The 22,521-nt window shown below is 68.4% G+C and overlaps 1 protein-coding gene across 17 annotated transcripts in view; it reads right to left on the bottom strand.

The window, feature by feature from the left end:
* Window positions 1-3,058: 3,058 nt before the first annotated feature.
* Window positions 3,059-22,521, bottom strand: part of PLEC (plectin) — a 56,655-nt gene continuing 37,192 nt past the window's right edge. For 16 of the 17 annotated variants that reach the window (XM_078071886.1, XM_036105643.2, XM_036105656.2 and 13 more), the window contains 21 exons: window positions 22,239-22,332; window positions 21,585-21,739; window positions 21,198-21,507; window positions 21,043-21,120; window positions 20,805-20,966; window positions 20,539-20,643; window positions 20,236-20,331; window positions 19,912-20,037; window positions 18,652-18,804; window positions 18,418-18,572; window positions 18,209-18,335; window positions 17,931-18,114; window positions 17,320-17,477; window positions 17,028-17,206; window positions 15,845-15,983; window positions 15,399-15,755; window positions 15,231-15,314; window positions 14,967-15,071; window positions 14,769-14,867; window positions 10,483-13,863; window positions 3,059-10,403 (listed from right to left, as the gene is read on the bottom strand). In XM_078071886.1, the coding sequence (XP_077928012.1) occupies window positions 4,185-10,403; window positions 10,483-13,863; window positions 14,769-14,867; window positions 14,967-15,071; window positions 15,231-15,314; window positions 15,399-15,755; window positions 15,845-15,983; window positions 17,028-17,206; window positions 17,320-17,477; window positions 17,931-18,114; window positions 18,209-18,335; window positions 18,418-18,572; window positions 18,652-18,804; window positions 19,912-20,037; window positions 20,236-20,331; window positions 20,539-20,643; window positions 20,805-20,966; window positions 21,043-21,120; window positions 21,198-21,507; window positions 21,585-21,739; window positions 22,239-22,332 (12,466 nt within the window). In that variant the 3' untranslated portion in view covers window positions 3,059-4,184. The remainder of the gene's footprint in view (window positions 10,404-10,482; window positions 13,864-14,768; window positions 14,868-14,966; window positions 15,072-15,230; window positions 15,315-15,398; window positions 15,756-15,844; window positions 15,984-17,027; window positions 17,207-17,319; window positions 17,478-17,930; window positions 18,115-18,208; window positions 18,336-18,417; window positions 18,573-18,651; window positions 18,805-19,911; window positions 20,038-20,235; window positions 20,332-20,538; window positions 20,644-20,804; window positions 20,967-21,042; window positions 21,121-21,197; window positions 21,508-21,584; window positions 21,740-22,238; window positions 22,333-22,521) is intronic. The other variant, XM_078071887.1, reaches the window with a different exon arrangement.

Below are 22,521 nucleotides of genomic sequence, written 5' to 3'. Positions count from 1 at the left end.
GAAGTAGAGGCAGCAGGACTCCGAGGCCTTCTCGAAATCTCACACAGCCGCTGCTCTGGGCAAGCGAGCCCGAGGAAGGCAGAGCCGCCAGGTCGCCGTCTGGGCTGATAGACTCCTGGGGGCCCAGAGCAGCACGGAGCCCTGCCCGAGTCGGGAACACGGGGGTCTGCAAACGAATGGAGTCCTAGTGTGGTCCCACTCAGAGGGTCCCGTGTGTCCACAGAGCCACGGGCAGACGTTCATCGGTACGTGAATGGACAGCTGGAATGGACATACTTAACCACTGGCGGTATCCTCATCCCGGTTCTTTGGGCTACAGAACAAAAACTTCTCGTAGCAGGTAAGATCAAATGGGGGCCCCGGACGCTCCTCTGTCACCGGCCAGTATCACAAAAACCAAACACTGCATCCAGGTTGAAATGGCAGAGATTAGCGGGGGTGATGCTCTTTTCTAGAACGGATTAACACGGCCTCTGGTACGTGGTCTGTGGCTACCCCGATACTGGTAGGTCAGGGAGAGGGACCATAGAGACGCTTTGCCCCAGACTCTCTCAGCTTCCCGGCTCTGTCCCCGTATAGACTGACCCACGCACAGAAAAACACAGCGGTCCCCAAACGGACAAGGTCGCCAGGCTTCACCAGCAGGAAGTGGCGAGTATTCTGAGTGACCCGGTGGGACCCGTGCGTGCCAGAGCGTGAGCTACACGCCGGACATTCAGGGACTGGTCACTCCGAGAAAGCTTTCCGGGGTCCAGAGGTCTGGGGCGTGCTAGGATATGCTCTCCAAGGTAAAGGACAAATTCGGAGCCTTGTCTTTCCTGCCTCTAAGGAAAAGCACTACGCCTGGTAAGCGTCTGTCACCTCGCACACCAGGGAGTGGGACCTCGGTCCGTTTGTTGGAGGACATGGAGGCTTCTGGTCACGAGTGGGCTCAGAGGAAGGAAGGCGACACGGCTGGAAAGGTCCCGCCCCTGAGGCCACATGCCGGACGCAGCTGCGGCAGGCGGTAAGAATGTGTCGTGGGGTCTCCAGCAAGACCGCACAGGACAACCGTCACACAGACCCTACGTCCCAGGGCGAGGCCGGAGGGTCTGCGACAGAGGATGACTCGGTAGAGATGCAGCATCTGGCCAGGGGCAGCCGTGACCGTGCACCTGGCTTCCAGCTGGAGCTGCCGGGAGGTGGGCGGGCTCAGCGCGGGTCCGGGGTCAGGTGGAGCGGACCCCCGGGCTGAGGCTCACACAGGGCCAGAGGACTACCTGGCTGGCGGCCCAGACTCTGTCACCCACCACAGCCACACTCGGCCTTGGGGAGGCTCCCAGTGGTGAGGTGATAGACGCCAAGCCCGTGCCTGGTTCACGAGGGCAGGCACGGGATGCTGGGCCCACCAGACCACAGCCCCGCTCGGGAGCCGTGAGGGAAACGCCTGGCCTGAGTGGCTGCCACACTGGGAAGGAGAGCAGCTCACGGTCGGGGCCCACGGGGACTCGTGGCCAGGCGGGGCGGGGGGAATGGCGTGGCGGGCTCCCCAGGGCCCGAGGGGCTGGGACAGGGGCCTGGGGGAAGGAGGTGCTGATGGGCACGGGGAGCCTGGTCTTGTGCCGCGCGCCCGCATCCGCCGAGCCACCAGTGGGCAGGATGGCTTGGCAGGTGGGTACTGGCCACCAGGGCTCCCGCGCAGGCTCACAACCCCAGTGGCCCAGGTGCAGACAGGCTCCGCTCCAGGCCAGCCCAGCCGCTCTGATGCCCCGTGCGTGACTGCCCCAGGCCCCCGCCGCAGAGACCCCAGACCAGCACCAGCCAGCAGCTCAGGGGGATTCTTCACCTCGGACTTGTGTTCCCGGCGCTTCGGTCTCGGCAGGCAGGGTGCGCTTCTGCGGGACGCGGCCTCGGCGCTCACACCCCCTTCCAGCAAGGGTGTGCAGCAGGGCCCAGGACCACCCGGGATACCACCCCTCAGGTGCGGCTGGCCTGGCAGAAGGTTGGACGCCACCCGGGACTACAGCCCGGGACGTGGCTATTTCCTTGAGTCGATGGTCCCAGTAGACGGGCCGTCCGGGTCTGGGAACCAAGGAGTGGAAGAGTGGCCCACCCACCACGCTCCCAGGGACCCACCGGGGCCTGCGCACTTCTCGGGCCTGCGACGGTAGGCTGTGAGAAACCGTCAGTCCCGGCTCCCAGGAGGGTCAGCGCCCGGGAACCGCCACCCAGGGCAGTGACAAGTGTCCCACTCACTTGGCTCACTGTGGCTGCCACCTGGCCACAGCAGCTCCTTGCAGGAGCCTAGCAGTCAAGGGGGGCCACCGCGGCAGGGACGGCCCTGTCATGGCATCTGGTATTTCCACAGCCCTGTTGTAACTGGAAGAGCAGAGCCTGACAAGGACCCGGGCACCAGGATTCAGACCCCCAGGGACAGGGGTCTCGGTCAGCTGCCCCCACTCTGGGCAAAGCAGGCAGATGAGCATTGGTCACAGCCTCAGGGCCAGTGGCCCAGTGGGGCTGTAGTTGGCCCCACTCAACCTTGCTCTCGTAGGTTTTCCCAGGAAGAACCCAGGAGGCTGGGCTCCAGCAGGCGTGAGGGCCGCCGTGTGGGTCTGGAGGGACAGGGGGGACAGACTGCAGCAGAGGCCCAGCTGCTGAAACGCACAACTGCGTCCGCCTCTGGAGCGTTACCCTTCGCCAACAGGAACCAACTTAGCTCGGCGGTCACGCTGCTCCCTCCAAACGACGGGCCCCGGGGGGGCGCAGCCAAAGTGAGCTGATACGGGAGCATGGAGCCCCGACCTCAGAGGTAAGCTGCAGCCCTGAACGGAGCCTTAGGGGCCTGGCAGAGTGTCAGGAGGCGGCCGGACCAGCGGCAGGGGCTGAGGGCCCTCCCGGAGCAGGCCGCTGCTCAGTCTGGCTCTCTCTTCCCTGAGACATGCAGCCTCAGGCCAGCATCCTCCCCGAGGCCCTGCTCCTCTGCCCCTGGCCAAGCTCCGAGCCTCAGGTGGCAGCCTCCACCCGACCCCAATGCACACCGGACCCCAGAACAAACAAGCAAGGCACGACGCACAGGAAGGTTGGAATTGCTTTTATTGGGGTGAGCACTGCTGACCCACCCATGGTCGGGTTAGTGTTCTGCCCTCACGGAGGCAGCCGGAAGCCTGGCGCCTCCACCCGCCGCCTGCCTGGGTTAGTGAAACATGCAAAGCTTAGAGGGTGGAGGCGGGGGAGCAGGGGCACCAAGGTGGGACAGGAGGGGCTGGCCCTGGGCTGGGCGGCCCATCCCCGGGGCCGAACAGAGGGAGCACTCTCCCTTGAAGAGACAGGCAGGAAGCACCCAGGCTGGGCCACCGGGGAGCAGAGCCCTGAAGAAGCCCCAGCCACGCCCGGCCTGGCCCGGGGCTGGCATGCCCGAGAGCTGGGCCATGGGGAGTCTCACCAGAGGGTCTACCTCCCACCCCAGATCTGGGTCCTCGGGGCCTGGGGTGGGAGGGAGGACACTGAAGGCACTTACTAGGGGGCTGAGGCTGGAAGGCAGAAGCCAGAGGCCTGGGGTCTTGGCAGAGTGTCAGGGGCTGGGGGCTGGGGGCAGAGTCCGCAACGTGGCAGGGACCAGCTGGCTCTGTAGACTGGGCCCTCATCTTCCCGTGGGGAAGGCGCTTCTCCAGGCAGGCTGGAAGAGATGGCTGACCCAGGACCCCCCGCCCTCCCCAGCAAGGCCCGCTGAACGCGGAAGTCAGTCCTGGAAACAGGAAAGAAAGCTGGTCCTGAGGGCTCTGCTCGTGATGGGGGCCCACCCCTGCTTCCCCGAGCAGCTAGGATTGGTGGTTGGGTGTCAGGGAGCCCAGCGAGCAGGGCTGGGGGAACCCGGCCCAGAGAAGACCCTCCCTGAAGACAGAGGAGGGCTGGGCTGGGGGCCTGGCTCGGGACCCTCCAAGGCACCTGGCTGTGGGGAGTGGCAGGTAGACAGGAGCAGGGAGGCCTGCAGGATGAGGTGGTCCGAGAGGCTGGACCGGCCCCATCCCCCAAGACACAGGCTGTCTGGACAGCAAACAGATATTAATACGTTAGTCTGGTTTTTTTTGGTTAAACTTTAGGCACCGCTTGGGAGGAAGACACCTTTAGACATGAAAGACCCCAACGCCCGGGCGGGGAACCTGGCCACATGCAGAGCGGGAGGGCAGGGCGCGGGCAGCGGATCAGGCCACTGCAGACTCGGGGCCCCCCAGGGAGGACGCAGGCCCTGAGGCGTAGCGGCGGCCGTAGCCCGAGGAAGAGTAGGAGGACGAAGAGAAGGTCATGGAGAAGCCAGAGCTGGTGGCGTCGAAGCTCCCTCGGCGGGAGCCAGCCCGGGAGCCGGTGCGCGAGCCAGAGCGCGAACCGGCCGTGGAGCCCGAGCCACTGACGCTGTAGGGGCTGTAGTAGCCCTTGCTGGACTGGGCGGCCGCCTCCAGCAGCCGCAGCCCCGTGCCCTCCTCCACCATGCTGCGGTCCAGTGCGTCCTTGTAGGAGATCTTGAGCTTGGTCTTGGGGCAGGTGAGGTACTTGGAGTAGGCGCCCACGTCTCGCAGCTTCTGGGCGGTCCGGGCGTCCACCATGCCGCGCTGCAGGGCCTCATCCAGGGGCACGCGGCCTGCGGCATCAGGCTCGATCAGGCCGCCGGTCAGGTACTGCACCTCCAGGAACCGCTGGCCCGCCTCGTAATAGAGCCAGCCCTTCTTCAGGGCCTGAGCGGCTGACATCTTGGTCTTGGTGCGCGGGTCCTCGAAGCCGCAGAAGGCTTTCTGAGCCAGGTTGATGCGGTCCACCATGATCTTGTCCACCAGGCCCTTGTTGACAGCATCTGTGACGGGGAAGCGCTCGCCGGTGCTGGGGTCGATGATGCCCCCCGTGCAGGCCTGGGCCTCCAGCAGCCGCTGCCCCGTGATATTGTCCACCAGGTTGCGGTGCATGGCCTCTGTGATGGATACCTTCTCCAGAGTCTCCGTGTCCAGGATGCCGGCCACAGGGCCCGTCTCCTCCGTGGGGTCCAACCAGGAGGTCCCCTGGGTCCTGGAGGCTGCAGGGCTGATGGGGTAGGACGAGGAGGACCCCACGGAGGACGAGCGGGAGCGGAAGCCGCCGGCGTTGCCCGAGAGCATGTCTGCGAACTCCGTGATGGAGAGCGTGCCGGCGCGGTACTGGTCCAGTGCCGAGCGGTCGATCAGGCTCCTGGCAATGGCCTCGTCGATGTCGTACTGGCGGCCCGAGCGGCGGTCGATGATCATGGACTTGACCACGCCGTCCGAGGAGGAGATGGTGATCTCCTCCCACTCGCACTCCTGCTCGGACAGCTCCAGGTACGTCTGGTGGTCGATGAGGCCCTTGCGGTAGGCCTCGTACACAGACATCTCCTTGCCCGTCTCCGGGTCCACGATCACCACACGGCGCTTGCGCACCGAGGACTTGGAGGACGTCTTCCGTTCCCGCTTCCTCTCCTTCAAGGGCAGCAGGCACAGGCCCGTCTGGGGGTCCGTGATGCAGCGCTCCATCAGCTGCAGGTACGTGAGATTCTCCTCCGTGTTGGGGTCGAAGAAGCCCTTGGTGTCGTCGCTCGGGTCCGTCAGGATCTCGTTCATCTCCTCGTCGAAGAGGCCGCGCTTGTAGGCCACCTCCACAGGCAGCCGGTGGCTCTCCTCGGGGTCAATGATGCCGCCCGTGGCGATCTGGGCCTCCAGCAGGCGGATGCCGTGGTCCTTCAGGATCAGGCCCTTCTTCATGGCCTGGAAGAGGGAGATGAGCTTCCCGGAGTAGGGATCCTTGTAGCCGGTGACGGCGCGCTCGGCCGACAGCAGTTTGTCCTTGAACTCAGGGCCCACGATGCCCATGCGCACGGCCTCCTCCACGGTCAGCTTGAGCCCCTTGATGGGGTCAATGACGTAGCCGGTGGCCGCCTGTGCTTCCAGGAGCTCGAAGGCCGTGCCGGGGCGGATGATGCCTTTCTTCATGGCCTGGTACACCGACAGCCGCTCCTTGGTGGCATCCACGAAGACGCCGGCAATGCAGCTAGTGCCCTCGAGGAACTTCTGCAGGTTCTGGGTGACCTCCTCCACGGAGGCCAGGCCCTCCTGCAGCCGCAGAGCCGTAGCCTCGTCCATGACCTGCGAGCGCACCAGCTCTTCCACCGTGACCTGCTTGCGCAGGCCGCGGAAGGTCAGCTTGCGGGCGTCCGAGAGGGGCAGGAGGCGCTGGCCGCTGGCCTCGTGGGGGCGGCACCTCCGGAGCAGCTGCGTGTAGCTGAGACGCTCGTCCGTGCAGGGGTCCAGGTAGCTGCGCACCTCGCTGGGCTCCGACAGCCGGTCATACGTGTCCTTGTGGAGGTAGCCACGCTGGTAGGCCACCTCCAGGGGGAGACGGAAGCCCAGGCGCGGGTCCACGATGCCGCCCGTGGCCAGCTGGGCGTCCAGCAGCCGCAGGGCCTCCTCCTCGGGGATCAGGTCCTTCTTCATGGCCTGGAAGAGCGAGATCGTCTGCTCCGTATAGGGGTCACGATAACCGGTCACAGCCCGCTCCGCCGAGAGCAGCCGGTCGTGCAGCTCGGGGCCCACCAGGCCCTTCCGCACGGCTTCGTCCACGGTCAGCCGCTCGCCCTTCACGGGCTCCAGGAGGAAGCCCGTGGCCGCCTGTGCCTCCAGCAGTAAGCGGGCCACCTCGGCGCTCAGCAGTCCCTTCTTGAGGGCCTGGTAGATGGTGAGCGTCTGCCTAGAGCCCGGCAGGTAGACTCCGGCCACGCAGCCCGTGCCGTAGAGGTAGCGCGAGGCCGCCTCCTCCTCCAGCACCTCTCGGAAGCTCTTGGTGCCCTCCCGGAGGAGGCTGTATGTCTCGCGGGAGATGATCCGGGCCTCGTAGAGGTCCTCGGCGGTGAGGCGGCGGCGGATGTAGTCGTAGGAAGCCAGGTTCTGCTGGCGCACGATCTCGGTCTTCTCGATGATCTCGATGATGATGATGATCATGCGCTCCTTGGTCACCCGGCCGGCCTGGAAGTCAGCCATGAGCCGGGTGCGCTGCTCCTCTGGGATCAGGTCCGACTGCATCACCTCCCACAAGGACATAGTGGAGCCGCTGCGGCCGCCGCTGCCGGGGATCTCTATCTGCGTCTCCTCGAACGCTCTGCGGGTCTCCTCCTCGGTGTACAGCTGCGTGGTCTCCACCACCTCTGCCTTCTCGGAGCCTTTGAGGGGCAGCAGGCGCAGCCCCGTCTCGGGGTCCTCCACACAGCGCTCCAGCAGCTGCAGGTACGTGAGGTTCTCGTGCGTGTTGGGGTCGAAGAAGCCCTTGGTGTCGTCGCTCGGGTCCGCCAGGACGCGGTTCATCTCCTCGTCGAAGTAGCCGCGCTGGTAGGCCACGTCCAAGGGCAGCCGGTGGCTGTGCACGGGGTCGATGATGCCGCCCGTGGCGATCTGGGCCTCCAGCAGGCGGATGCCATGGTCCCTAAGGACCAGGCCCTTCTTCATGGCCTGGAAGAGGGAGATGGTGCTGCCCGAGTAGGGGTCCTTGTAGCCGGTGACGGCCTTCTCGGCCGACAGCAGCTTCTCGTGCAGCTCGGGGCCCACGACACCTGCCTTCACAGCCTCGTGGACATACAAGCGCTGGTTCCGCACAGGGTCCACGAGAAAGCCGGTGGCCGCCTGGGCCTCGAGCAGGAGAGTGGCCGTGCTGGGCCTGAGCAGGCCTCGCTGCATGGCCTGGTAGATGGTCACCTTCTCCTTGGAGTCCTCAAGGTAGATGCCGGCCAGGCACCCGCCGCCCTGCAGCAGGGTCTGCACAGAGCTCAGCTCCGACAGCTCCTTCACCGAGATCTTGCCGTCCTTGAGCTGCTCGAACTGGGTCCTGCTGAGGACCCCGGAGGCCACGAGCTCGCTGGCTGGCACCGGGGTGCGGAGGCCACTGAAAGACAGCCTCTCCTGCCGCACGGTCTCAACCTCTTCCACGATGGTGATGAGGATCTTGATGATCTTCTCCACGGTGACCGTGCCCGTCCGAAACTGCCGCAGCAGCTCCTCTCTCTGCTCCACCGTGAAGTACTCGGAGCTGAGCAGCTCCCACACCGTCACCGTCCTGCCCTTGAAGCTGCCCATAGGTACCTCCACGGCAGTCTTCTGAAAGGTCTCACGGGCCTGCAGCTCAGAGCAGAGCCCCTCGCGCCGGGCCTGGGCGGCCTTCTCCGACAGCGGCAGCAGGCTCAGCCCCGTCAGCTGGTCGGGCCGGCACTGCTGTTGGAGCTGGCCGTAGGTGACCGGCTCCTGCGACCCAGGGTCACAGTAAGTCTTGGCTTCATCTCTGGGGGCCGACAGGGCTCGGCTGGTCTCCTCGTCCAGGTAGCCGCGGGCACAGGCCACGTCCACGGGCACACGGTGGCTCTTGCTCGGGTCCACGATGCCACCTGTGGACAGCTGGGCATCGAGCAGACGCAGACCCTGCTCCCTTGGGATGAGGCCCTTCTTCAGGGCCTGGAACAGGGAGACGCTCTGCCCCGAGTAGGGGTCCTTGTAGCCGGTGACGGCCTTCTCGGCCGACAGCAACTTCTCGTGCAACTCAGGCCCCACCAGGCCGGCACGCACCGCCTCGTCCACGGTGAGCCGGGCACTCGTGGCGGGGTCAATGATGTGGCCGGTGCCGGCCTGGGCCTCCAGGAGAGCCACGGCCGCCTCTGGAGGCAGGAGATCTTTCTTCAGGGCCTCGTAGATGCTCAGCTTCTGCCCCGCCTCCTCCAGCCACACCCCTGCGATGACATTGGCGCCCCGCAGAGCCCGCCGCACGGCACCCACCTCCGCCACCTCTCGCACTGAGCGCTCGCCCCGCTGCAGCTGGTGGTAGAGGTCACGGTCGATGACCCCGCTCTCCAGCAGCTCGGCGGCGGGCACCAGGGCGCGCAGGCCCTCGAAGCAGAGCTGGTCCTTCTGCTCATGCTCCTCCACCACGGTGATGACGATCTTGATGATCTTCTCCACGGTGACCTTGCCCGTGCGAAACTGCCGCAGCAGGTCCCGCCGCTGCTCTGCCGTGAAGTACTCGGAGTTGATGAGCTCCCAGATGGTCACCGTCCTGCCCCGGAACTTGCCGAATGGTGCTGACACGGTGGCTTTCTCGAACACGTCCCGAGCCTCCGAGTCTGTGTAGACCAGCTCACCGCCCCTGGCGGCCTGGTCGGTGAGAGGCAGCAGGCGCAGGCCCGTCTCGGGGTCCTCCACACAGCGCTCCAGCAGCTGCAGGTACGTGAGGTTCTCGTGCGTGTTGGGGTCGAAGAAGCCCTTGGTGTCGTCGCTCGGGTCCGCCAGGACGCGGCTCATCTCCTCGTCGAAGTAGCCGCGCTGGTAGGCCACGTCCACGGGCACGCGGTGGCTGTGCACGGGGTCGATGATGCCGCCCGTGGCGATCTGGGCCTCCAGCAGGCGGATGCCGTGGTCGCGGACGACGAGGTCCTTCTTCATGGCCTGGAAGAGGGAGATCTGCTCCCCGGTGTAGGGGTCCTTGTAGCCGGTGACGGCGCGCTCGGCCGACAGCAGCTTGTGGTGCAGCTCGGGGCCCACCACGCCTTCCTTCACGGCCTCGTTGACAGTCAGCCGCCGATTCCGCACGGGGTCCAGGAGGAAGCCGGAGGCGGCCTGAGCCTCGAGCAGGATGAGCGCCGTGCCCGGGCTCAGCAGCTGCCGCTGGAGGGCCGCATAGACGCTCAGCTTCTCGTTGGTGGGCTTCAGCAGCAGCCCGGCGATGCCGCTGCGGCCCTGCAGGTACCGGCGCACGTCCTCCCGCTGGGCAAGCTCAGCCACCGTTGTGCGGCCCTCGGCCAGCCGCTGCAGCTCCTCCGAGCTCAGGACGCCGACCTCCTGCAGCCGCTGGGCCGGCACCTTCCGCCGCAGCCCGTCAAACGCGTGCTCGCTCTCCACCTCCACGGCCGGGCCGTCAGGCGCGTCCCGGCCGTTGGGCAGGGCTTTGGCGGCCACGGCCTGCGAGGCGGCGATCTCCTCGGACTGCGCCACCGCGGCCCGGTGCTCCTCCTCCAGGCGCTGCAGCCGCTCGCGCAGCCGCCGGTTCTCCTCGGCCAGCAGCTTCTCCTGCTGCTGCCGCTGCTGCTGCAGCTGCTGCAGCTCCTCCTGCTTGCGCCGCACGCCCTCCTCCGCGTCGCGCTGGCGCTGCAGGGCCTCCTCCATGCTGGCCATCAGCCGCTGCCGCTCCTGCGCCATCTGCTGCTGCTGCCGCTGCTGCTCCTCGCGCAGCTGCTGCGCCTTGGCCACCTCGTCCTGGAACAGCTGCTCCAGCTTGGCCTTCTCCTGCTCGATGCACTGCTCCCGCTGCAGCAGGCGGTCCTTCTCCGACAGGAAGCTCTGCTGCAGCGCCCGCGTCTCCTGCAGCAGCTGCTCCTGTTGCACCACCTGCATCTGGAGAGAGGGAGGGAACGGTCAGGGACGCCGCGGCCCCCCGGGCCCACCCACCTGCTCGGGGAGGGCGGGCCGGTACCTCCTCGGACTTCTGCTGCAGCAGCGAGGCCTCCTCCTGGAGCTTCTCCTTCTCACGCTCCAGCTCAGCAATGGCCGCTCGGAGGCGCTCGGCGTCATGGTCACTCTGCTGCCGCTGGACCTCAAGTGTGTGCACCAGCGTCACCTTCTCCTGCGTGGCGAGCTCGGTGCGGTGCAGCTTCTCGCCGATCTCCTCGGCCTGTCTGCGGAAGCGCTGGGCATCCTCCTCGGCACGGGCCTGCGCCTGGCTCAGCTCGGCCACGCGGAGCTTCAGGCGCTCGGCCTCCGCGCTCATCTCCAGCTGCCGCTGCCGCTCCAGCTCCAGAGTCCGCTGGAAGCCCTGCGTCTCCTGCGCCAGCTGCTGCGCCATCTGCTCCTTGTCCTCCTGCAGCTGCCGCGCCTGCTCCTGCGCGAGCTCCTTCTGCTGCTGCAGCAGCTCCGCCTCGGCTTGGAGGCGCGTGGCCTCTTGCACCGCCTGCATCTTCTCCTTGAGCATCTTTTCGGCCAAGGCCCGCTGTTGCGCCAGGTCCTCCTCGGCCAGCTGCCGCAGCCGGGCCGCCTCCTGGACCGCCACGCTCAGCCGGGCCGCCTCCTCCGCAACCTGCTTCATCTTCTCGGCCTCCTCCTGCAGGAAGCGCTGGGTGTTGTCCTTGTCACGCAGGATGAGCGCGCGGTTCTCCGCCTCGATGCGCGCCTTGAGCTTGCTCAGCTCCTCCATCTGCACGCGCACGGAGAAGAGCTCCTCCTCCACCTGGCTGCGCTGCCGGGCTGCCTCCGTCACCTCCGCCTTGAGCCGCTGCAGCTCCTCGTCCAAGATGCCCTTCTGGTGGTCAGTCTCCTCCAGCTGCAGCCGCAGGGCGGTCAGTTCCTGCTCCACCTGCGCCTTCTGCCGCAGCGTCTGCTCCGCAAACTTCTTGTGCTTTTCCATCTCGGCGTCGGCCGCCTGCTTCTGCTTCAGGGCCGCCTGCTCGGCCTGCGCCCGTCGGGCCGCCTCCTGCTCCGCCTCCTTGCGCAGCTTCTCCGCGGCGGCCTGCGCCTGCGCCCGGGCCCGCGCCTGCTCTTCCGCCAACTGCTTCAGCCGCTCGGCCTCTTCCACCTGCTGCCGGGACTGAGCCGCCTCCAGCTCGGCGCGCTCCCGGGCCTCCTCCGCCTCCTCGGCCGCCCGCCGTGCGGCCTCTGCCTCGCCGCGCAGCCGCTCCAGCACGCTCTGCTCCTGCTGGAGCGTCTGCTGCAGCTCCTGCTCCTTCCGCTGCACCGCAAAGGCGTGCGCCTTCTCCTCCGCCTGCAGCCGCTTCTGGGCGGCCTCCTGCGCCAGCTGCAGCTGCCGCGCCGACTCCTGCTCCGCCCGCTCGCGCAGGCGCCGCGCCTCCTCCACCTTGGCCTTGAGCCGCTCCACCTCCTCCAGCGCCAACTTGCGCTGCCGCGCGGCCTCCTCCTCCGCCACCAGGCTCTTCTGCACACGCTCCTCAGCCTCGCGGCGCCGCTGCTCCTCCTCGGCCGCCAGCTGCCGCTGCCGCGCAGCCTCCCGCTCAGCCTGCTCCTTGCTGCGCAGCGTGTCCTCGGCACTGCTGCGGATGCGCCCCAGCTCCAGCTCCAGCTCCGCCTTGCCGGCGGCCGCCTTCTCGAAGCTCGCCTTGAGGGCCAGGATCTCCTCCTCCACCTGCCGCCGCTGCCGCAGCGTGTCCTCCACCAGCCCCTTCTGCCGCTCCAGCTCGTTGTCGGACGCCTTACGCAGCTGCATCAGCCGCTCCTCGATGTCCGCCTTGTGCTGGGCCGCCTGCTCCTCCAGCCGCCGCCGCTGGAAGGCCTCGTCCTCCGCCAGCCGCCGCAGACGCTCGTTCTCCGCCTCCTTCTCCTTGAGCGCGATCTCCGCCTCGGTCTTGAGCCGCGTGGCCTCACTGATGGCGGCCAGCTTCTCGGCCAGCACCCGCTCCGCCTCGGCCCGCTGCTGCGCCGCGTCCTCCTCAGCCAGCTGCCGCTGCCGCTTGGTCTCCTCGGCCAGGGCGCGCAGGCGAGCGGCCTCCTCGGCCAGCTCGCGGAAGCGGCTGGCCTCGGCCTCCAGCCTCTGCTTGGACTTCTCGCTGGTGGAGCGCGACTCCTCCTCGGCGCGCGCCTTGCTGGCCAGCAGCACCTCCATCTCCGCGCGCACTGTCGCCAGCTCCGCCTCCAGCTCCTGGCGCTTCTGCGCAGCCGCGTCCGCCTCGCGCTGCAGCCGGGCCAGCGCCTCCTCCAGGAGCTGCCGCTGCTGCTCCCCCTGCTCCGTGCCGGCCCGCAGCCGGATCAGCTCCTGCTCCGCCGCCAGGCGCTGCTGGGCAGTGCCCTCCGCCAGCTGCCGCTGCTTCTCCAGCTCCTGCTCGGCCAGCTCCCGCTGCCGCACGGCCTGCTCCTCCGCCTTGCCGCGGCGCCGGGCCTCGCGCTCCGCCGCCTCCTTCTGCTGCTCCGCCTCCGCCTGCGCGAGGCTCTTCTGCTGCGCCACCTCCTCGGCCTGCAGGCGCAGGCGCAGTGCCTCGTTGGCCTTCAGCCGCCAGCGCTCCAGCTCCCGCTCGGCCTCCTCCCGGGCGCGCTCCGCCTCGGCCTGCCGCTGCGCCTGCCGCGCGGCCTCCTCCCGCAGCTGCGCCACCGCCACGTGCTCTTCCTGCAGCGTGCGCTCCAGCTGCGCCGTCTTCTCCGCGAACGAGGCGCGCTTGCTCTGCAGCTCCACCTCGGCGCTGCGCTGCGCCGTCTCCAGGGCCACCTGCACCTGGCGCGCCCGCTCGGCCTCCGCCTGCCGGAGGCGCCGCTCCGCCTCCTCCGCCTGGAGCTGCAGCTCCTCCAGCGCCTGCAGGGCCCGCTGCTTTTCCCGGGCCGCCTCGGCCTCCGCCTTGACGCGCAGGGCCAGCTCGGCCTCCGCCTGTCGCTTGCGCTGGCTCTCGTCCTGCACCTGCCGCCGCAAGCGCTCTGCCTCCTCCTGCGCCTGGCGCTTCTGTGCCTCGGCCTCCTCAGCCCGCGCGCGCAGGGCCTGCAGCTCGCCCTCCGCCCCGCCGCGCTGGCGCTCGGTAGCCTCCAGCTGCAGCCGCACCACGCGGATCTCCTCCTCGATGCGCAGTCGGCTGCGTTCGGCCGCCTCCACCTGTCGGGCCTTCGCCTGGATCTCCGCCTCCGAGCTCTGCCGCAAGTGCTGCAGCTCCTCCTGAATGCTCTGCTTCTGCTGCTGCGCGTCCACCGCCGCCTCCTCCCGCCGCGCTGCCTCCTCCTGCATGCGCTGCTGCAGCTCCTGGGCCTCACGCTCGGCCTGCGCCTTTGCCTGGGCGTGCGCCTCGGCCAGCTGCCGCTGCTTCTCCAGCGCGGCCTCCACCTGGGCCAGCCGCTCCCGCTCCTCTGCCCGCTGCTGCTCAGCCAGCCTCTGTGGCCACGGCCGGGTGGGGGGAGAGAACCGGAGAGAGCAGTGAGCGCGGGGCGGGCCGCCGGGCACGCACAGGACACGGCACCACCACAGTTCACTCCGACAGCACGGGGCAGGGGACGGGGGCAGGGGACGACAGAGGTCACAGCCCGGCCGAAGGAGACAGCGTGCACCCGCCCAGGGCACTCAGGGCAGCGAGCGCAGCCTGGCCCCACCGTGCTCACCAGCCTGGGGAAGGAGGCCCAGGCGTCCTCCCCTCTTCCCGCAGACAGGCCATGGAGACAGACGGACAGGGAGAGAGAGAGAGAGAGCAAAGCAGGCAGTTTGCAGGGCGTGCGAGCCGCGCCCACCACCCAGCCCTGCCTGAGCCCCGCTGGGCACCTGCTGGCCTGGCTCTGGCCACAGGACCCCTCTCCCTGGCCTAGGCCCGTTCCTGCAGCCCGGCGGGGCGGGGCGGGGCATCCAGCGTGAGGCAGCAGTGCAGCCCCGAGGGACTGCAAGCCCTGCAGAGAGGAGGCCGCAGGTAGGCCAGACGGCGAGCCCACCAGGAAGCAGGAGGAACAGGACAGGGAGCCACCTGGGACCCTCCCTCCCCAGCCCCCATGATCTCCTACTCCTCGGCTCTTCCAGAGCAAGTGGCCGAGCGGAGAGGCTGCATGGAAACCCAAGGAGGAACACACGAGGAGCCAGGAGGACACCTGGTTGCGGCACGTGCCAACAGAGGAGAAAGAGGAGGTGCCAGCCACCCTGGGGAGAGCAGTGCAGCGCCAGGCCAAGGTGGGGCAGCCCGTGCTGCAGGGGAGGGGGCGGAGCTGGACTCAGTGGTCTCAGACAGGTTCCCAGGGGCGGCATCTCGGGGGCGGGGTGGGCAGGAGGACGACACTCCCACCCCCAGCAGGCCATACCTCCTCCTCCTTCATGCGCCGCAGAGTCTCGCTGATGAACTTGATGTACTGACTTGTGAGTGTGGTCAGCTCGCTGTACCTCGTGCGCAGGTCTACGTACTGGGGGGTGGGAGGGAGGAGGCAGCCAGGGTCAGGCCTGCCTTGAGCCCTGGGGCCCACGCAGCCCACGCAGCCCAGCAGCCCCACCCCCGGCCCTACCTCCTGGATGATGCTCTCAGACCCAGACTGGACCTTGGGCTTCTTGGCTGGGGAGGCCACCGGTTCCAGCTGTGCCTTGTACGTGACCAGCTGGAGCTCGTAGTCCTGTGAAGACACGACAGTCAGTCACCAGCTTTGCGCCCCCCTCACCCTGCGCCTGAACGTGCCCCAGGCTTTCAACACGGTGGCCCGGGCTCGGGGGCACCTCCTCTCGAGGAGAGAGGCCAGCCTCCACGAGGGTAGCAGGAAGCCCGGAAGCCTCACCTTGATGGCGTTGATGTACTGCTTCGCGAGGCGCTGGCACTCCTCCACCTTCTCCCTTTGCCGCTCGATTTCCTCCAGCAGGGCCTGGGGGGGGAGGGCGGTCAGCGGCCACAGGGCGCGCCCCCTCCGCCGCCCCTCCCACCCGCCCGGGGCCCAGCCCGCACCCACCTTCTCCTGCCGCAGCTGCTCCCGCACGGCCTGGCTGTCAGCCAGAGGCACGGCCTGGATCTGCTCCTGCCGCTGCTTGGCGTCCTGCAGCCAGGCGTCCAGCGGGTCCGCGCTCTCACGGTAGTAACGAAGCTGGCGGCCCAGCTGTTCGAGCTCGCGCTGCCTCACGTCCGTCTGGGCCAGCACGGCCTGCCAGCGCTCCAGCAGCGGGGCAACCCGCTCGCGCCAGCGTTCCACGTCCACGTCCCGCTCGCCGTGCTGCCGCTGCAGCCGCTCGCCCACCTCCTGAGCCCCCCGCAGCTCGTCCCGCAGGGCGTCAAACACGGGCTGCTGTGCTTCTGCCTGCACCCGGAGTTTCTGCAGAGGCAGGTGCGGTCTCAGCCCCAGGGCCCCGCCTCTGACCCCCGAGCCCCCGCCCTCATGGCGAGGCCCCGGCCCCTCAGTACCTTCAATGCAGCCTTGGTGGCCTCAAGCTCTGGGAGGGTGGCAGGCACGGCCTGGGCCTCCTTGAGCTGCTCCTCGTGTGCCTTGAGCACTTCCTCCGCCCCCTGTGTGCTGCGGATCACCAGACTGATGGTCTTGAGCCTGCAGGGAGAACGGGACTCAGCACGGGGGTGAGCGACACCAAGTCCCACGCAAGGAACCAGAACCCTGGTGGTCAGCTGATCCCTGCGGTCACGGGCGTCAGGGAGAACAGAAGCCTCGGGGAGAGGGTGGTTGGGGACCTCTGGGATCCAGGGACACTTCAGCTCTGGACTGAGTCCTGGAGACAGCTGTGCTGTCCAGAGAAACAGCAGAAGAGATCCCCAGTCTGCCACCCCCGGAGCCTGGGAGAAGCTCTCAGTCTTCCAGGCCCAAGACTGGGTAAGCGGTGACACCATAAACCAGATGATGACATTCCTGACATACCTGGCTTTGTAAAGAAAGCATGACTAACACTTGGATGTGCTGTTTACACCCAGACATTACAGAAGAACCGTGGGCCCTCAGAGCCCAGTCGGTGATGAGACTGAGAGAAAGGGTGGAGAATGGCACACAATCCTTCCAAAAGAGTCTGAACCACATGAACGTACATGCTGGAACGTACGTGCCGTAGGTGGTTGGCAACGGGCCCGCAGAGGAAGGGGCCTCGGAAGGGTTGCATTTCCCCAGGGACACATGGAAACAAGCACGGACTGGTGGGGGGGAGATTGCTGGCCCCCCGAAAAGACCTCAGCCTCAGGTCTGCTCATCCCCTGCCCTACCGCCTGCCTGCCCCCTGCAGCTCCTCATGCCCACTCTCCACCAAGAAGTGCCCCCCCAACCCCGGCCAAGCCCCTTGTCTGAACCTCACTGGCCAGGGGCCACCCCCCCTTCTGGTGTTCCTCACCCAGCTCCTCCTCGGTCTCCTTCCCCTGCCTGCACACCCCAGGCAATCCTCCCGCCTTCAGGGCACATCAGGGCTGACCCCTCTGGCCACATCCACAACCACCACCCCGGTCCACACCCACCTCTTGGCCAGACCGCTCAGCAGACCCCTCCTCCTGGCCCCCATCAGCCTGTCCTCCACCAGCACACAGCGGTCAGGCCCCCCTCTGCTCAGAACCTTCCCACCGTCACGGCTCCCCGGCCACCCGCAGGTGCACTCACTTCTCCAGGTAGATGGCAGACAGGCTGCGGACCTGCTCCAGCTTGCCCAGGGTCAGCTCCAGCTCTGAGCGCAGAGTCGGGGCAGCGGGTGACGGCTCGGGCAGGGCCAGGACCTTCTCGGCCTCAGCAGAGAGCCGGGCGACACCCTTGCCCAGCCCCTCCACCTCAGCTTGTGCTTTCTGAGGAGAAACCGAGTAGCAGACAAGCTTACTTCGGGAGCCCCGCACCCAGCACCCCAGGAAGGCTGGGGAGGGCGGGCCGGGGAGGGCGGCGGGGCCGGGCGGGTGCCTGCCTGCTGTTCGGCAATGCGCTGCGCACACTCCCGCGCAGGCTCTTTCTCTAGCGGCAGTCGCAGGCGATGCACGGTGCGGGTCTCGCAGGCCTCCAGCTGCAGCCGGATGTCCTTGAGCTCGGAGATGCATCGCTGACAGCGGGACTCCTCCTGCGCACCTGCAAACACATCCTGCTCACGGGGCCGCCCACCGCCGCCCCCCCGGCCTGCCCAGGGCCCCTCCCCCACCCTCCCGGGCCTGCCCAGGGCCCCTCCCCCTGGGGCCTGCCTGCTGCCGCCCCCCCACCTGCCCAGCGCCCCTCCCCCCCGGGGCCTGCCTGCTGCTGCCCCCCCCACCCGCTGACCCCCCCCCCGGGCCTGCCTGCCGCCGCCCCCCCACCTGCCCAGCGCCCCTCCCCACCCGGGCCTGCCTGCTGCTGCCCCCCCCACCCGCTGACCCCCCCCCCCGGGCCTGCCTGCTGCCGCCCCCCCACCTGCCCAGCGCCCCTCCCCCCCCGGGCCTGCCTGCTGCTGCCCCCCCCACCCGCTGACCCCCCCCAGGCCTGCCTGCCGCTGCCCCCCCACCTGCCCAGCGCCCCTCCCCCCCCACCCGGGGCCCGCCCGCCACCTACCCTGCTCCATGCTCTGCAGCAGCTGCTGGTAATGGCGGCTGCAGGCGCCGTACTCGCGCTCAGCCTGCAGCCGGTCCTCAGGCCCGAAGCCGCCGGCGTCCTGACTGTCCCGCAGGAAGGCCTGGTAGTGAAGCTCCAGGCTGCGCAGGGCTTGCCGCTGCTCCTCTGGCTTCAGTGTCCGGAACTGCGGGCGGCACTCAGGGCTGAGCATGGGCAAGGGGCGCCCGGCCCACGAGAAGCCCCCCATCCCCAGCGCAGCCCCCTGCGGTAAGTCCTACCGTGACCAAGGACCAGGAGCGGATGAGCTGCGTGTCGCGGCTGAGGCTCTGCCAGGCCAGGAGACTCTTCATGTCCACGTGCAGCTGCTGCCACAGGATGGCCAGGGCCTGGTGCTGGGCCTCCAGCCTGGCAGGTCAGCGGCACGGTCAGAGGTGTTGGGGCGCCAGCCCACGGCACCCACTCCAGCTGCCAGCCCCGGACTACCCACCTGGTGACGGCGTCCTGGGCCTCCTGGTTGGGCGGGGGCACAAGGAAGCACACGGAGGGCACGGCGGCCTCGCTGCCGGAGCTGCTGAGCACCTTCCAGTGGGATGGCTGCGCGGGGCCCAGCAGCTGACACTCGTCCCCCTTGTGCACGGTCACCTACGGCAGCCGGAGTGGTCACAGAGTGGCTGGGCCCCGTCCCCACCCAGGGTGCCGGTCCACTCAGCCTGGCCCTCACCTCCACCTGCTTATAGTCACACACGGCCAGCAGCGGTACGCGACCCCGCACAGGGTGGGCTTGGTTTCGGGGCTTCAGCTGCACGATGGCCTTGGCCCGCTTGGCCAGGCCTGAGAGGTGTGCCCTGTACTCGTTCAGTCGGTCCTTCTCATCCTGCCAGGGAGAGGAGGCTCAGAAACCACGGTCCAACGTCCAGACACCATGTGCCTAGATGAGGTCCTATGAAGACCCACACTCCTGCCCCAGGCAATAAGCAAGCCCCCTGGTACCCCGCCTCTGGCCCAAGATCAAGGGGACCCTCCTGCTGCCCCTGGGGCACAATGGGACTGGGCACTGGGAAGCAGGAGGTGTGACGGGGGCAGCAACCCAGGGCTTAGCCCCCAACCGATCCCACTGACCCTCCTTTCTTCCTGGCCCAGACTAAGCGCTCCCCGCCCCCCAGGGCCCCTGTACCCCCCAGGAGAGCAGCCCCAGCTGCGCTCTTGGCCACACGATGTCCTCTCCCCTCCACTGTCCTCCTACCGCTGAAGATCATCCATCTCCTCCCGTCTTGCCTCTCCAAGGGGCCAAACCCCAGTAAGGACTGTCAGAGGTTACAGTCAGTCTACCCTGAAACTGCCTGCATCTCTCATGCCTCTCCCAGAACGGCTCTCCAGCCTCCACTGCCCCCGCTCCTGCCCCCAGGGGCCCCCAGCCAGCACTCCCGCCAAGCCCTCCCCTGCCCCAGGGCACACGGGCGCCAGACCCAGCTGCCTCTCTGCCCTATGCAGCCCTTCGGACTGTGCCTGCCCCACACATCAGGCCCGAGATGCCACCGGGCGGTCTGCGCAGGCCAGTAGCGGGGGGTCAGGCCTGGGGCTTGCTCTGGGGGTGCCAGCAGCTCCGGTGTCCGGAGCTCACGTCCGCTCTGGCAGCACCCGCCCCTACTCCAGGACCCCGCCACTGACCTCGCAGCTCCCCCACAGCCCTGTCCCACGGTGCTGACTGACCCCCGTCACGTCTTCCCCAGCATCCCGGCCCCTCTCATCGCTGTGTCTCCACCCCCAGAAGGAGCGTCACAAAGCAGCCGCGCAGCCCAGACGCCGCGCCAGCTCCTCCCGGCTCCCGGCTGGCCCTGCAACCCCACCACCACCACACCCGCCCCTGCCTGGGCCAGTCCATCCCGGGATCCGATGGCCACCTGCCCTCATCCCTGAAGGCCGCAGTACCCCTCTCGTTACTGTAGAGCCCTGGGCCGGCCGAGGCCTGCAGTCCACTCACCTGGGCGTCCTGCAGCAGGTCCTCCAGACGCGTGACGGTGATGGTGCGGTCACAGGTGTACTTCCTGCGGAGGGTCTCCTGCAGTTTCCGGAGCTGCTCCTCAGTCTCCCGCACGTCCGAGAAGAACTGGGAAGTCAGAAGGGGTCACACGGGGCCGGTGGGGCCCCAGGCTGCAGAGGGTTCTGACACGAGCTCCACGGGATGGCGCAGAAACCACTTAGCCCTGCGCAAGGGGACACAGGGAGGGGCCTTGCACCCCCAGGAGCGGTCTGGGGGTCCTCAGCGGTGCTGCGGCCGAGCCGGGGGAAGGAGCCCAGTTCTCACCTGGAAATAGGCTGTGTTCTCCTTCAGGTGCGCCTCGATGCAACAACACAGCTGAAGCATCCAGCTCCACTGGGTCTGCAGGGCTGCCTGGAAGGACTGCACACCCCATCGCCCTTCTCAGGCTCCCGGCCAGCCACTGGGGTCCCCGGGCGGTCCCCCACATTCTGCCCGCCCCCCACGGCCACTGGGGTCCCCGGGCGGTCCCCCACATTCTGCCCGCCCCCCACGGCCACTGGGGTCCCGGGGCGGTCCCCCACATTCTGCCCGCCCCCCACGGCCACGAGGGGCCCCGGCCCACCCCACCTCCACTGTAGGCTGGGCAGGGTGCCCCTCCCGTAGCAGCCGATCCCCGGTGCTCTGAATCTCCTTGATTTTCTTCTCCTTCAGCTCCAGCTCACGCATCAGGGCCTGACACGGAGGCAGCGGGGCTCAGGAATGGTGTCGGGGCCACACCAGGGTCCATCAGTCTCCCATAAGCAAGCCCCCAAGGCTCCCGGTGGGAGACCAGCCAGCACCCTGAGGCCCAATGGGGCAGGACAGTCCTGGAAGACTCTGGAAGGCGGCCTCACCGAGTAGCTCTCCTTCTTGGCGGCCATGTTGGAGTTGTGCTCCCCCCAGTCGAAGCCCACCTCCTCCTCCTCCTTCTCACTGAGCCACATCAGCTCCTTGGTGGCGGCGGCCACGAAGCCGTGCAGGCTCTCCAGGGACCGGAGCCGGGCCTTGGAGGAGTTCTGAGGGAGACAGGACCTCCGTCAGCCCATCCCGCCCCCAGGCCCCGACCCCGGCCCAGCCGCGGCCAGCACTCACCAGGAGCTTGGCGTACTGCAGGTCCAGCCGGCCCAGACAGTCTCTGTAGGCGCCCCGGGGGGCCGGGGCGAGCTGGCCCTGTGGGAGACGGAAGGCGTGGCACCGCCGCAGCCAGGGCCTGCCCCCCCCCCCCCCCGCCTCAGGGTGCCGCGCACCTCATCAGCTCGCGCCCGCTCGATCTTGGCCCGGAACTCCTCGACGGACCGGTGCAGGCCCCGGTGGCTGCCCAGCTCGGCCTCCACGCTGGGCAGGTCCCCGCCCCACTCGGCGCTGTCCACCCGCCGCTGGTTCTCCCCCACCCAGGCCAGGAGGTCCTGCAGGTAGCGCAGCGCGGCGTCCTCCAGCTCGGGGCGCCGCTGCGTGCTCTGCGCCGACACCTGGGCCACGGGGGCAGCCGCGCCGGCCTGCAGCCGGAGGTTGTGCTCGGTCCGGACGGCCACCAGACGCTCGTGCAGGCGGTACACCCTGCGGGCGGCGGGGGCGTGGGACGCGTCAGCTGGGTGCGGCTGCGCCACGACCCCCCAGCAAGGCGCGGGGCCCACCTGCGGTACATCTGCTCCCCCTGCGGGTGCCGCCCGTCCTTGAGCGTCTGCACGTCGTTGAACAGCATCCGGATCATGCCATCCGCCTTGTCCAGGTCCCGCTCCACCTCGGCTGCCCGCTGGGGCGCCTTGCTTGCAGCCAGCAGTCTGACATCCTGCAGGGGGGTACCCGCAACTTAGGGCCTGCAGGTGGGCTGCCTCCAGAGCCCCGGCCCCACCCTGCCCGAGGTCCTGATACGCACTTCTGGCCAGATCACCAGCCCCTGGCTCTCTAGGGGAACTCTGCCAGGTCTAAGGGCCAGAACCCCCAGAGCTTCCTCCAAAGGTTCCTGCGCCCCATCCTCCTCCACCAAGCTGCTGCCCAGGCTCACAGCCCCGCCCCTGCTGGGCCCTATGGGTGTGGGGCCCTCCCCACCACCCCCTCTGGCCAGCAAGCCTCTCAGGCCTGGAGCTGGGGACAGTGGCCTCCTGTATGTCCTGACGGGCGCCCGGAAACCAGTTCTGCCCAAAGGCATGGATCAGAGCTGGCAGCACACCAGGAGAGGGGCTGGGGCCTGCTCTCCACCCACCGGCCACAGGGCGTGGCGGGCTCCCGGCTCTTCCCGCCTCCCTGCCGCCTCCCTGCCCAGTGGCCCTGCTCGCCCCTCCCCTCACCGACTGCAGCAGGGCGTCGGCGTGGTTCAGCTGCTCCTCACACAGCCCAGCCTCCATCTGGAGTTTGCTCACGATGCGCTGAAGACACTCCAGCCTGCAGCTCACAGCACCCGCGGGAGCCGCCGTGAGTGGGGTCCGCCCGCCAGGCGTCGGGCTCCAGAATATATACCCCTCCTGCCGCGGCCTCCGGGGCCGCCTGCGGCCCACAGTGGAGCTGGCCCCAGTGTGGGATTCCCAGCCTGGGGGGTGGTTTCCTCCCCAGGCAGTGACTCACCCTCGGGTG

Source organism: Halichoerus grypus, chromosome 5 (genome assembly GCF_964656455.1).
Source record: "Halichoerus grypus chromosome 5, mHalGry1.hap1.1, whole genome shotgun sequence".
NCBI lineage: Eukaryota > Metazoa > Chordata > Mammalia > Carnivora > Phocidae > Halichoerus > Halichoerus grypus.
Note: the sequence above shows the minus strand (reverse complement) of the source record. Positions and strands in the feature narration are given on the sequence as shown.